Raw genomic sequence first — 14409 nt, forward strand, 5'->3', positions numbered from 1 at the left:
CACAGGAGGTAGAAGCAGGTACAGATAAGGCTGGGGTGACTCAGTGATGTCTTTGCCTCACCTTTCACTGATAAGATCTGACCACGTGAGAACATGACAGCCCAGTGGGTGAAAAGCAAGCAGCTAAAAAGCTGATAGAACCAACAGGCTTACATATTCATGGTTAATGCTTTGTACTCTTCTTGTAGGACAGCAATAAGTAGAGTCCTACAGGGGTCTTTTCTGTTATACATCTTTGACAATGACTTCTTTAAGAGGTTCTTTACTATGATGATAGTGAAACACTGCAACAGGTTGCCCACAGTGGTGCTGGAGGCCCCATCCCTGGAGACATTCCAGGTCAGGCTTGATGGGGCTCTGAGCCACCTGATGTAGTTAAAGATGCCCCTGCTTACTGCAGAGGTGTTGGACTAGATGACCTTTAAATCTTCCAATGCACTTCACTACAATTCTATGACCCAGAGGTGATGAGCTACCTGGAATGATAGACTCCTGCCTGAAGGCAAGGCTTCCATTCAGTGGGTCCGTGGGAGGCTGGAGGAATAGGTCAACAGGAGCATTATGGACCTGGGATGGAAGGGTGGCTGTCAGTGATTCAGTCTGGGGCCCAAGTGCCTGGGGGCCAGTTCTGCTGAGGAGGCTCTGGGGGCTCTGGGGGACAGCAAGAGGAAATTTAGCCCTGGCAAGAACAGAACCCCAGGCTGTGCTCACAGGAGCACAGTAGCATAAGGGGAGAAATTATCCTCCTCTATTCAGCATTCACTAGATTACATCTAGAACAGGACATCCAGTTTGGGGCCCTCCAAGGGAAGACTTTGAAGGATTGAAACAGCTCTAGTGGAGAACACCAAGATGGTCAGGGAGAAGCAGAGGAGCCTGGGGTAGGCTTGACTAGCCTGGTTAAGAGATGGCTCCAGGGGGACCTAACAGCAGCCCCAGGTACGTGTGAGAAGCTACTGAGGAGGTGGAGCCAGGGCACTTTACAGCAATGCACGGCAAGAGGAGGGAGAAATGAACAAAAACTGAAACAAGAGAAGCTTTGACTTGATATGAAAAGCCTTCTTCCCGGTGAGGGCAACGGAGCAGTGAAGCAGTTTATCCAGAGAGGTTGTGCAGCCTCCATCCTTGGCAGTTTTCAAGTCTCAACTGGGTAAAGCCCTGAGAAGCCTGTCCTGACTCCATAGTAATTTTAAGCAGAAGATTGGGCTAGAGATCTCCTGAGCTCCCTTTGCAAATGAGTTCTCCTATGCTCCTATGAAATATATACATATATATATAAAAGAAAGTATCATCTAGATTCACATGTACAGAGTATCATCTGGTTTAAAGGATATAATACTGAAAATGGAGAGCACATGGCACCTATAATGTTAAATAGCTTAAGTGTTATCTCTACTAAGTTAAATATGGGAATAGACATCAATAATAATATGTATAAATAATATCTGTACCACAGATGGGCACTGGTCACATGCAGCATTTGAATATTGACCTGTTCTGCGTGTGACAAAAAGAAAAGAGCAGAATCAATAAAAACAATAAAAATCAATAAAAGGAGGTACAAAAAATGAAAAAAATAATTGGCAGATAAAGCAAAACCCATCTAGCAATTGGGAAGAAAGGCATTAAGGCTAAACTTACTAAGAAAGAGAAAAGGGGATGGAGTGGGGTCCACAGCTTGGCTGGAAGGGGAGAGGGAAAGGTGCAGGAGAACTAGTGTGTGGGGCCAGGACATTCCTCCACTGTCAGCACAGCCATGTGCAACCTGCATCCCCCAACCCCCTTGCTGAGGACCCACAGGGATGTGACTTGCTGCTGCTAACAGAGGCTCTCTTAGCATGATATGTTAGGAAGATTCATTTTTGAAACTACTGAACACTGTATGACCCGGCATGGATGTTAATGTGTTTCCCATCAGTAGGGTCTCTATTTTCTTCAGTCTTAAAATTATTAAATTATGCACACAGAGAACCTTATCAAAAGATCATTGGGGTTCCAAATGAAGCACTCTGCATTTTGGAAAAGCCTCACTTAAGGCTGTCTCCTTGATTCTTTGTGCAGCGGGGTGCAGCCTGCAATTAGATAATCATACTGTCTGATTACATTGCTATATATTTTCTCCACACATGAGCTAGAAAAGCATTTCAAACATTTCTTCTGCAAGCTTCCCTGAAGCTTTTGTGAATTTTACAATTGGTTTTAGTTTTGAAGTTTTCCTTATATTTTATATTTCAACCACAAATTCAAAATGATGTCACTGTCTGAAGTATTAATTCATTCATGAGCAAACGAACAAGTAAACCATTAGATAAAAGTCATGGTACAACTGCATGCTGAAGTTTTAACAATGTTCTTTCAGATATCATACTTTAGATAAATACTTCTTTTCATTAAAAAAAAAAAAAAGTAATTTAAGGCCTTGTCATTACTAACCATACTTCCTACCCAGTGCACATTGCCTCTGCGAAGTTGTTCTTAAAAGTATTAATACATAAGCTTGCCAAGTCTCACTTAACTGAAGCTAGCTGAGGCACATATGATTAAACAGAAGTAAACGCTGTCCCACCACAAAACCAAGCCAAAACAACACCACTGCTATTTCAGAAAAGTGCTAAAAAAATCAGTGCTAATTTGTTTCTTTAACAGAAGTGATGGCCACATTTCTTCTCAGCTTTGCAAAACCAAGAATAAACTTCCCTTTTTGTGGTATCAAGAAAATGACCTCATTAATGCAAGGCAGATTATAAATCGCATTTCAATCCTACGCTAATTAGGAATAAGCTGTGCCTTGACTGTTTTCACTTTCTCTTAATAATTTGTTTTGGCCACAGGTCTTTTAGTAAGCTCCAGACACAGTTCAGACACAGGAAAACAATTTCAGATGCCATCTACTGATCTAAAGTTATGGAAAATAATGTGCAAAGATATGTAATAGCCCCTCAAGAAAAATCCAAGAAAACCACAGACTATTAACTATCAGTTTGGGTTACAATAATGAATCAATGTTGAACTAGACCAGATTTTGCCAAACTTCATATGCACAAAAGACGCATTCACAATTTTTCATAATTTCCACACTAATGTACTACCAAAATTAATTTAACATACATTAATCTTCAAGGTCAGTGGTTCAAGAAAGCAAAGAAATATTCCTATAAAATATAATAGATTATTTGCCTTTCCTTCTTATCATGATAGTTAAAAATATAAATATAATTTAAAATATCTACATTTCTCAAGATATCTTACCATTTGCTTTTCTTCTAAAGCTTCCTTTCCTGAGCCTTTTCTGTCATGTTTTCCTAACTCCATTTCCCAAGGGAAGAAAAACCACCCTGATATCCTGAGAAGAAGTGATTTACTCTGACTACATGTTAGAAATCCCTGTACTTCTGGAGTTGGGGGAGAGGAGTATCAGACAGCACTGTGGTGATTTCTGGTCAGCTCATGTTTCCATTTATAGCTGTTGAAAATCCACAAATAGACGTGTGGAGAGAAGGCAGGCAGCTGCCTCTGATAACAATAAACATTGGTTTGGCATCACAGCAAATTGTTCAGGAGAGACTTTGGTTACCAGCCCCATTGACTTCCCCCTTTCCCTCTCTACACCAAGAGCTCCTACTGAAAAAGTCCATGAAAATGAATAGCTATCTCTCAGTAGCACTAACTTGTGTTCACAAAGACTATTAAGCAAGCAAAATAATAAATACAACCAACTGGCCCCACATGTTGTCACGTACAGTCGGGAAGCATGCAGAACAATAGTTTAAATTGGTGCTTTAGCATGACTATTGATCTTTCCCTGCTGAGTGTTCAGGACTGAGCTACCCTAATATACACTCATGCAGAGCACTTTCTCCTTTTCTAATATCAGAACAACACCTCCAAAATGCAGAAAGAATTGCAAAACTTTCAGCTGGCACTGTGAGCACCCCTGAGTACAACAAATGATCAGTAACCCTCCTAAACAGAGCTGATACCCACACAGATGGTAGCTGTGGAGTCTGCTAGTTGACTGGAGAAGAGTAACCTGGCTCTGGTTCACAACAATGAAGTCAGAAGGGCCAATATTAGAAACTGCAGGATGGAGGGAACCTCTTGGTGGCTCTGCTGTGGATGCCAAGGTTTATAACACACCCTCCAGTTGCCACATCAACTGGGCTCATGTTAACTTGGGGATGATCCACACACAAGGCTGGTTTTGCATGTGCCAGCAAGGGAAGAGGAAGTGCAACAACACAGAGTCACACAGAAAAAGGTTGCTATGAAAATAGTCAGTATATTGTTCATTTAGAAAAGCATAGCTCTTTGTAAAGCTTGCAGTTTAAGAACCTCACTAAATCCCAAGTAAAGAAAATCCTCTCCCTCCCCTCTCAACCCATTGGTAAAAGATGACTTCTCTAAAAGAAATAAATAAGTAGCTAGCTAGATAAATGTGAAAACATTTTTTCATTTGGCATTTTTCTGTTGTCTTTGTGGAAATGACAGACAAAAACAGGCACACTTTTCTACTCTGCTTGTTTCTTGATAGATGCTATACTCATGTAATCTTTAGGGGATCAGAGATGAAGAAAAGCGCTCAAAGAAGTTGACATGCAACAGTCTATACAGTTTAAATATGAAAAGTTGACCAAAAAAAAGTCCTTAGAAACATTTTTCAGAACAATGAAAAAGTTACTCCAGTGACAATCATACTTCTTTAGTCTCTATGTTTACAGAAGTGTAAGGCAGCCAGCAGATGAGTGAGTATGGCACAATAAACACAAAGAACCAGTCAAATCTACAAGGGCTGCCACAGTAGAGAGAATAAATATGAGCTTGATGTCATAAGAGTAAAAATACCCCTCACTGCATTTCCTGGAAATGCTGGAATAAGAAGGACAAGTAAGCAACATAATACCCAGAGGAAAGTTGCAGCTCTTCTGCACTCTTCAGCAGGAAGGAAAACAGTATCAAGATGTCTGTATCTTATAAATCTTTTCCGAGGCTGAAACTTATCCCTATGTCCAGGGACTTGCCTAATGCCTCTGTACCACATAGCAGGACATTAAGAGGCCTTCAGTGTGGTTCCAACAGCAGTTTACATTACACTGCTGCTTACATTACCAACCATTCCTATGGCACAGGTGCAAAACCTGAGTCACCTCATTTCCCATTAACCTGAACATTTCCAGCGTTTTAAAATCAGAGACAAGGACTGGAGCATCTCAGGTGGGCAGCTTCAGCTGCCTGTGTTCAGTGTGCTCCCCAGCCCTGGCCCACCAGTGGCTGGGATACCTTGGGCGTTGGCAAGTTTCCAAACAGAAGCTCCCAATGGAGCTTCTCCTTCCTCATGCTGGGGAATGGAGACCCATGCTGGGGAACGAGCAGGTTGCCAGTGCTGCAGCACACCAGCAAAGTAGGGCTCAAGACATATATAAGCCCATATGGATTTACATAAGCATGAGTGGATTTTCACTGGAGTTTATGCTGTGTGTTACTTAGCACTCATACTAAGTACTGTAAAAATTAGTCTTCAATCATTTTCATACTTTTTACTTCCACAGCCTTGAACTGTTTTCTTTTGTCAGCTTGCCCATGTGAATGTCAAAGGTGATTGCTACAGAAAGACCTAAGGAAGTAATTAGGAATTGATACCCCAGTTTTGGCTGGGGTAGAGTTAATTTTCCTCCTAGTAGCTGATACAGCATTGTGTTTGGGATTTAGTATGAGAATAATGTTGGTAACACAGTGATGTTTTAGTGGTTGCTAAGCACCAAGTCAAGGACTTTTCAGCTTCTCATGCCTTACCTGTGAGAAGGTTGGAGATGTACAAGAAGCCAGGAGCAGACACAGCCAGAACAGCTGACTCCAAATGCCAAAGGGATATTCCATAACATATAATGTCATACTGAGCATACAAACTGGGGAGATCGGTTGGTGGGGCAGCAATTGCTGCTTGGGGATGAGCTGAGCATTGGTCAGCAGGTGGTGAGCAGTTGTATTGTTCATCACTTGTTTCATATAACCTAGTAGTAGTAGTTTTTCTTCCTTTTCTGTCCTTTTAAACTGTCTCATTCCACTAGCAAGATGGGGCGTGAGTGAGTGGGTGAGTGGCTGTGTGGTGCTTAGTTACTGGCTATGGTTAAACCATGACAAGTGACTTTACTCATAGTAATTCCAACATAAGATGCTGATAAGACTAAAAGGTTTTACAAGTGTTTTCTACTAACATTCTTGTAAAGGTTTCTTGTAGCACTCACACAAAAAAATTTAATGTCTTCCCCTTTCACTTTGTGGCTGCTACAGCCCGAACACTGGATTGCATAAAGGCACACACACACACACAAAGTTAAACTACTAGGATAGGGGAAAACCTAATTGCTCTGTTTCTTGTAAATAGAAATTCATATTATGGATGCATCATGCATCTGTCCAAGTGTTAGGGAACTGGAGGACACTGCATTGGTGATAGGAACAGGAGCAAAAAGCTATGAATGCAACAGAACATGATGCCAAACTTCACACTGTTGCATTCAACTCGGGCAGCACAAGGAACACTGCTGGCTGCAGCCCTCTTCCATAGTTTGGATGTGTATGTGTAAGGACCATGGAGATCACGTAGAAAGGCTGACATGATCTTGTTATCTTCCATGCCTTGCTCAGAATGACATTTCAGTGCTAAACCTAATGAAAAACCATGATCCTACCCATACAAGAATTCATGTGTATAGAATTATGCAAGTATATTTCTTACTTCCACATAGATATAATGGTTAATTTACTCTAAGGACTTTTTGAAACACAGTTAGAAAACTGTATATTTCCTGCTTTACTTTGCAAAGGAAAACTGCAAACAGGTGCTAAGTAAAAAGAATGTTAAAGACATTGCCTAAATTACTGTGCTATTTTCAATTACTTCTTTGTATTACAATTTCCTAACATCTGGTTTTCTTCTCAGAGCAGAACCTAAAAAGAGGCCAAGAGATGAAGCTGATGAGTGCGAGGGCTGTATGTATTTATTTATTTATTAAGAAGCACTGAATATCCAAAATAGCAGTACCATGTAAATAAACCACTTAAGCAGATGTATTTTCTGTGCTCACTTGATCTCCTGTTCCTGGAAAAGGAAGCAAGCAACTATCCTAAAATTTGTGTGGCATCTCAGCTGTGTTTTCACTCATGTGGCCACTGCATTTCTTTGCAAATTTTCATTTTCAGCCTGGCAAGGCAGTAGCCCAGGGCTGCTAGTCACTGGCTGTATGACACACAGTAGATCTGTACTACTTCTTTCTTAAGCCAGTGGCTTTTATTTGCTCAGCATCAAACACCATAAATGTTCAACAGTCAGAAGGATAAATTCAGACCCTGATGTGCTCTGTCATACTATACACAGCTGAAAGCCACCTCATATACCAGTTAAGAAAACTCAGGCTAATACAGAAATCACACTTGCAATGATTTTGAGAGGTTTGATTTGGAGATGATTCCATAACACACAGAATCATTGGATTTGAAAGGGACCACTAGAGTTCATCTAGTCCAACCCCCCTGCTAGAGTAGGATTGCCTAGAGAACATTACACGTGGCATCCAGCTGGGTTTTGAATATCTCCAGAGAAGGAGACCCCACAATGTCTCTGGGGAACCTGTTCCTATACTATAGGAACTATAGCATGTTCCTATAAAGACTCATAGTCTGTATAGGACTGTAAGTAAGAAGTCAAAAAGTTAAAAGGGAAAAAAAAGCAAACACAAAACCCAATAGGTTCCCTCACTGCTTGTAGCCACAAGTTAAGCTTTCCAGGTTATTTCTGGTGCCCATCCTTCCCTCAGCCCCACCATGCCAACCCAGCCCTACGTTACTCCAGCATGCCCACCCGAGGTCACATGCACATGCCTGGAAACGTCAGGACCTCGGCAGAGTTTCTGGCTGGTATTTCATGGCATGTTCCTTGCAGAAACAAAAAGCACCCCAGATCCACGAGGGCTGTGTAGGGAGCAGGCTTACCTTCCAAGCTGAGGGAGCCGAGGGTGGGAAGCTGATCCTTAGGAGAGGTGGGACCACATTCCTACCGTGGCGCCCGGCAGCTGCTGCTGTCACTCCCCGATCCACCCCGCTGGCTCTGCAAACACGCAGGGAGCAGAAGGGAGCAGGCGTGGAAAAAGGGAAACACCAGAGGCAAGGCAGCTCTCTGCTTTGCTTGTGAGGAAGCAGAGCACTACATGTCAGGTATGGGGACCAGGAGACTCCTTAACAAATTTCCTTGGGAAGAGCAAGTTTGAATATGTTTGAGGATAAAACCAAGGAAGGCTGTTTTAACATTAAAGTGAATTAATTCTGAGACCTCTGAGCCTCCACTGACAGGGCAGTCCCTGGAGGCTGTAAGTGCTTTCTTCTCTTCATAGTTCTCTTAAATCAGCTGTGTTGAAGTGGACCATCCTTGTGTTGGCAAGGTCCTGCAGCTGTTGTCCTCCACAGGTACAGACAGCAGAACAACTGAGCTCTTTTTTGTTGGATATCCATTGTTTCAGCTATCCGTATATGACATCCTTGAATGTTACTGCTATATCACAGCAAATCAAATTATTCCAGGCATTAAAATATACAAAAATATTACAAAAAAACCCCACTAAAATGCATCACCAAAAAAATTAAATCTTTCTTCCCATATTCTGTGGTGCTGTTTGCCTTGCCTTCTTCCTCCACAATGGTAGACATAGCAATGATGAGACATGGCTAATAAAAAACATTAGGAAGGCATTAAATAGTTTCTTAGGTATCTTTCAACTGTTTTGACAGCTGAGAACAAGAAGATAGTGCCCCACAGAAAACAAACAACTGGGTCCCCAGGCAGGCACCCATTTTTCTGGGCACCTCCCAGATGAGCAGGAAGCAAGAGTGCAGGATATGAACACTCACTAATAGACCAACTCCCATCACACTTCTTCCACATTCTGTCTCTGCCCCCTCTTATCAAACACCGAACCTCAAAAAAAGACATTACTCAGTGCTGATAAAGACACCAGCAGCTGACCTCCAGCTCTGCCCCTTTTTTGCAGAACAAAAGCAAAACATAAGTCACTTGCCCTGGCATTTATTTCCTTAAGCATAGCCTAAATAAATGTGTAGCAGAGGCTTTGACTGATGTATTTTGGTTGCATATCCCTTTACAAAATTATTTGGGTTCGTTTGTCAACCTTTGTTCAGTTTTTCTCCCCAGAGAAAAATCTCTACCCTGCAATATAAAATTTACCTTTGAAGGTAAACTGGAAAGTCAAAAAGGACAGATAAAGATCCAAGTGTCTAAAAGTTATCTGACTGCTGACAGCATTTGGTTAAGAGCATATAATTTTGATAGCAAACCTTTTGACTTCCAAGACCTTAATGAAGAATCTGAACCACACCTGTTCATGAGGAGGAAAAAGAATGGAAACAGAGCATTCTCAACACAACTACTTTATTCACTAACTCTCAACTACAATTTATTCTGCAGCCCAGGGCTGGTTTATAGGAGCAGAATGAGTTTGCTTTTTCTGCAGTCTATTAAGACATGATAAAGCAATAATAAACCGTGTTTGCAGCTGGATTGCCAAAGTGTTTATGGATTCTAAGCTTGATTATATTTTTGCAATATACATTGATCAAACATTAATTTGTGGTGGAGGAACCTTGTTTATTCTGAGGCAAGAAGAGGGATGGGAAGCTAATATTTTAAAATATAATTTCATTTATCAACATCAATTCAGCTAATCTGAATTGGAATGCTTATGTACACAATATGGTCTTTACTACTAAAACCATAACAGATTCTAAAGTAGTATTCATTTTGCAAATGCATGAAAATTAGTTTTATATTCCTATGGCTGATAAATTATCTTCAATTAAAATGTTGATGCACAAGATAATGAAAAAGCCACAGTGGATGCATTTGAGAGCCAAGAGAAATCTTGATATCCTAGTGTTACTGCAAATCTATTTTTCCAAAATAGAATACCCCTTTCATTGGTAGAAGATATTGTTCTAGCTCTGTGACAACCACACTCCCCTGGGAGCTTCTTAATTCCTGAAAAGCTCGCTCGCTACCAGCATTCATTCAAGCCTGATGTTCATATGAGAAATCTTTCAGAATGTGAATAAAACATGAGAATTTACCACCTCACTGAGTTACATTATATTGTATTTACAGAAAAATTAACTGTATACACTTCATAAAACCCACCAAGGCACACTTTATGCACATGAAAAAGAAGTCCTCACATCCCAGTCTAGCAGGGCTAAAACCCCACCTCTGAGTTAAGGCAGCATTGTTGGAACCTCAAATAAAGCCTAAGCACAGGAGGTGGTTCTCAAGCACTTCAAAATGCATTAGAAACCTGAATAGCAGTGAGGAGAATTGAAGGAGTGAACACTGTTGTACAGGAACATTTACTCTTAAGTACCTCATACACATGAAATACTAGCATAGAGCTGTAAGAAAAAATTAAGGTTTTCTGCTCAGGATAAGAAATAAAAAAGTCGCAGGCAGTTCCTCGAGAGTCAAAAATAGCTTTCCATTTCACTTGCTGGTGCACAGTTGCATATGAGACTCCCTACACTTAGATCTAATAAAATGTAACTTATAGGTCCCATTCAACCTTGATACACATTTGTATTCCCAATCTACCTGAGGAAATTATTCTTTATTATGCTAGAATGAGATACAGAATTCCAAAGGAAATAATATTGATCTGCAGGGGAAAAAATCAGCACTATTTAAAAGACAAAACAGTTTTTTTTATTCTCATAGAAAAGGACATTAAGGGACAATTCAAAGGAACCTGGGTGTAGATAAAAGGATGAGCTATATGGAGAAAACATAGACACAAGATTCTAAAAACAAAACTAGCAATTTTTCCAGTGTGTTTCAAAATGGATAAAGGACCTTTTGAATAAAACTCACCCACTCTTTTCACCACTGCATTTTAGTGCTGTTGGACACCCTTACAAGTGCCTATTAAACATGTACTGACATTCCCATAACCTCACCCAGCACATTTTCTTTCAAGTGCTCAAGTTCTGGCTGAAGGAAAGTTCAAGGCAAAGAAATAATAACACGGCTTCTGCTCCCTCAGCTCAAATCCATTCTCCCTGTAATGCTCTTCCCTACAAATAAGGCACAGCGGTTCAAGTACTGCATTAAACTTCATTGAGCAAGGGGAAAGAAAACCACCAGTGAACTCTTTCCAGAAAAGTACTTTATTAGGGAGGATAAAAAGCACTGTTCAGACAGTCCGAATAGGCATGGCCTTCTGCACTGTCAGGCTCCTCGGGCTCAAAGTCATCGGGGTCTGGGGGCAACTGGTCGGTATCTTCATCAGAAGTGGAAGGGCGCGTGAGGATGATCCTGGGGATCTTCAGCAAGATGCAAAAGATTGCAGAGAAGAGTGTCAGGTCAAAAGAAGAGAAGCATTTAAATGGGGTATTGTAAAGGTACAGGGGAAGCAAGTGATCAGAGAAACAAGCGAGAGATGTCACACTGCAGAGCTCCGGGCAGGTGAACTGTTCTACACCAAAATTTGCATTGGTCATTAAAGCAAAACTGAGCGAAATTGCCTGTACCTCTTGTTAGCTAATTTAAAAAAAAATTAAAATTATAGGAAAGGAGAAAAAATATTAAAAGATCTTTAAAGAATAAAGACAAGTATGAAAAATGTACATTCACTTTTAACTTAATTATTCACTAAACTCATGCACCTGAAAGAAATAAGGATTAATTAGAGACCATTAAGCATATAAATTCTTGATCTGTGAAAAATTACACATTTTGGCTTTTTAACTGACAAAATATATTTAAGCGAAACATTAAGACAAAATATCAATGTGGAAGTTCATTAGTTAAGAAATATGCATACATGGATTAGATTCATATAAATTTTTGGCCAAGACCTTTATGTTTTTTGAGAACTATATTGCAATGCTTATTAATTTTGAATGCTGTGTCTGAGAAAAGAGAATAATGTCAGGTTTCTGATTTATAGACAAAAAATGGATCAGTTATGGCTTCTATCAATGAATAGATTACTACAAATTTAACTCTGATGCACAAAGTCATTCTAATTTTCACTAATTAAAAATATGTATATTACACCATGTAATGAAAACAGATACTACTTGAGCAGGTAAAAATAATAATAATAATAATAATAATAATAATAATAATAATAATAATAATAATAATGTGTAATAAATAAAATGTCCATCTTAACATGATCTTGAAAATTTTTAGGAAAGGTAGTATTTCTTATTTACCAGCTACTTGGTTGCATTTTTTCATGCTTTATAATGTTTAACATTGACAGCACACAATTCAACCATTTATATATTACTTCCTTGCTCTACATTATTTGATTTAGGAAATGACATGAGCACATACATGCTTAGTGGCTGCATTGAATTATATTATTCCCCAAACAATCTCCATTTTGGTATCGTTTTTGTTTTGTTTCTGTTTCTTTCCCTTTTCCTTAAACTAAGGATACATTTCTGGAAGCTTTCAATAACATATATAGAGCCTAAGTACTTGTCAAGCTAATAACTCCTGGGAAGATTCGCTTCTGTCATGCCCATCTGACAGCATTTATAAGCTTTACACACAATGGATGTTTCTCTTGGCTCTGTTCATTGTTAAAAGATGTTTTTTTTTCATGACAGGCAGCAGCCATCTGCTTTGTGCCACAGCAAATGCACATCCTATATGTACAGGCAGTATACTGGATCATATATTGAAATTTTGACACCTCAGAAACTAGTGCAGAAATATGCAGGTAACTTTGCATTTCATTGAGCTTTCTGTTCAAAGCTCATGGAAGGCTTTTGCTTGCAATGCTGTGCTACCTACAAGAGATGTGCACATATCCCCAGGACCAGGCATGCATTGCATTAGTAAGTATGAAAGAAGAGTTGCCAGTACTTCTTTTTTCCTTTGGAAGGAAAGCCTTGTTGAGTGTCAGTTATTGAACTCTATCGTAAAATCACATAATCATTTGGGTTGGAAAAGACCTTTAAGATCATCAAGTCCAACCCTTAACCTTAACTCCACCACTAAACCATGTCCCTAAGCAGCACATCTGCACAGCTTTTAAATACTCCCAGGGATGGTGACTCAACCACCTGTCAACCTGTTCCAGTGCTTGACAAAACTCTTGGTGAAGAAATTATTCACAATATCCAATCTAAACACCCCTTAGCAAAACCTGAGGTAATTCCCTCTTGTTCTATTACTTGTAAATGGGGAGAAGAGACACCCACATCACTGTATTTCTACTCCCCAGTGATCCCACTTCCAAGGAATCTAAACCAGTTCTCTGAAAAAGTTTTTCTTAGAGCATTTCATGACTTCTGGAGCCTGATTCTTCTATCTTTCAAATATGATGGGACTAGGCCTGACAATCACAAAAGAATTTAATTGATGAAATGAAAAAAAGAAAAAAATACATCTAGCTGTTGGTGAGGCATAACCTTAGCAATTTAAACTAACAACATGAAGTTCCTGTGGATTATTCCACTCCACACCACCTTCAAACATGCACACTCAGAGTTTTGATTTGGCACAAAGGTCCTTTGGAGATTCTTTTGTTTTAGACCTTATGAAATACTCATTATTTTAAGAGATCATTAGTCAACTTAATTATCACAAGCAAATTAGTCCTCTTTTTAAAATTTATTTTATATTAATAAATCTGAGATTGTGACAATACTGCTAAAGGAACGAATCCCATAGAGTACTCAGTTCTGACACAATACTCTTTCACATTTCTCCCTGTGTTCAATACACTGCAAGCTGTAATTAGGCTTTCACAACTTTCCCGAAAACTCATTTTGCTTCCTTGATGACACACTCTCTCCTCTGCCCAGGCCTGCATACCTGTAGCACCTGGGCTGTGGTGGAGCCTTGGGAGGACAGAGGACATACCCTCCCTGCTGGTAGCACAACTCTCCTGCTGACGCCACCGGAGAGACTCCCTGCTAGACAACCATCTGCACACCAGTTCATGCTTGTACACCGTCTACAGTGGTTTCATCAACTACTTCCATGAAATAAGTGGTGTTGGGAGAAGTCTTTCATCTGATCTTTCTGGTGCCACAGAATCAGCACCAAATGACTGACCAGCTTTCCACAGCAGAGGATGAATCACAGAATCATCCGGATTGGAAAGGGCCTCTGAGACCATCAAGTCCAACCCTTGATCCACTACACCGTGGTTACCAGACCATGGCACTGAGTACCACATCAGTCTCTTCTTAAAAAACTCCAGGGACAGAGAATCCACCACCTCCCTGGGCAGCCCATTCCGATGTGCAACATCTCAGCCCAGAAGTGCTGCAGCAGCTGCAAACCTGCCTGCCCGAGAGTAAAGAGGGCTCAGCTCCCATCCGCAGCAGTCCCTC

The 14409-nt window shown here is 40.2% G+C and overlaps 1 protein-coding gene across 4 annotated transcripts in view; it reads right to left on the minus strand.

Moving 5' to 3' along the window:
* Positions 1–3381, minus strand: part of MLIP (muscular LMNA interacting protein) — a 100808-nt gene extending 97427 nt beyond the window's left edge. For all 4 annotated transcript variants that reach the window (XM_030448524.1, XM_030448525.1, XM_030448523.1 and 1 more), the window contains exon 1: positions 3250–3381. In XM_030448524.1, the coding sequence (XP_030304384.1) occupies positions 3250–3312 (63 nt within the window). In that variant the 5' untranslated portion in view covers positions 3313–3381. The remainder of the gene's footprint in view (positions 1–3249) is intronic.
* Positions 3382–14409: the final 11028 nt, after the last annotated feature.

Source organism: Calypte anna, chromosome 3, assembly GCF_003957555.1.
Source record: "Calypte anna isolate BGI_N300 chromosome 3, bCalAnn1_v1.p, whole genome shotgun sequence".
Classification (NCBI taxonomy): domain Eukaryota; kingdom Metazoa; phylum Chordata; class Aves; order Apodiformes; family Trochilidae; genus Calypte; species Calypte anna.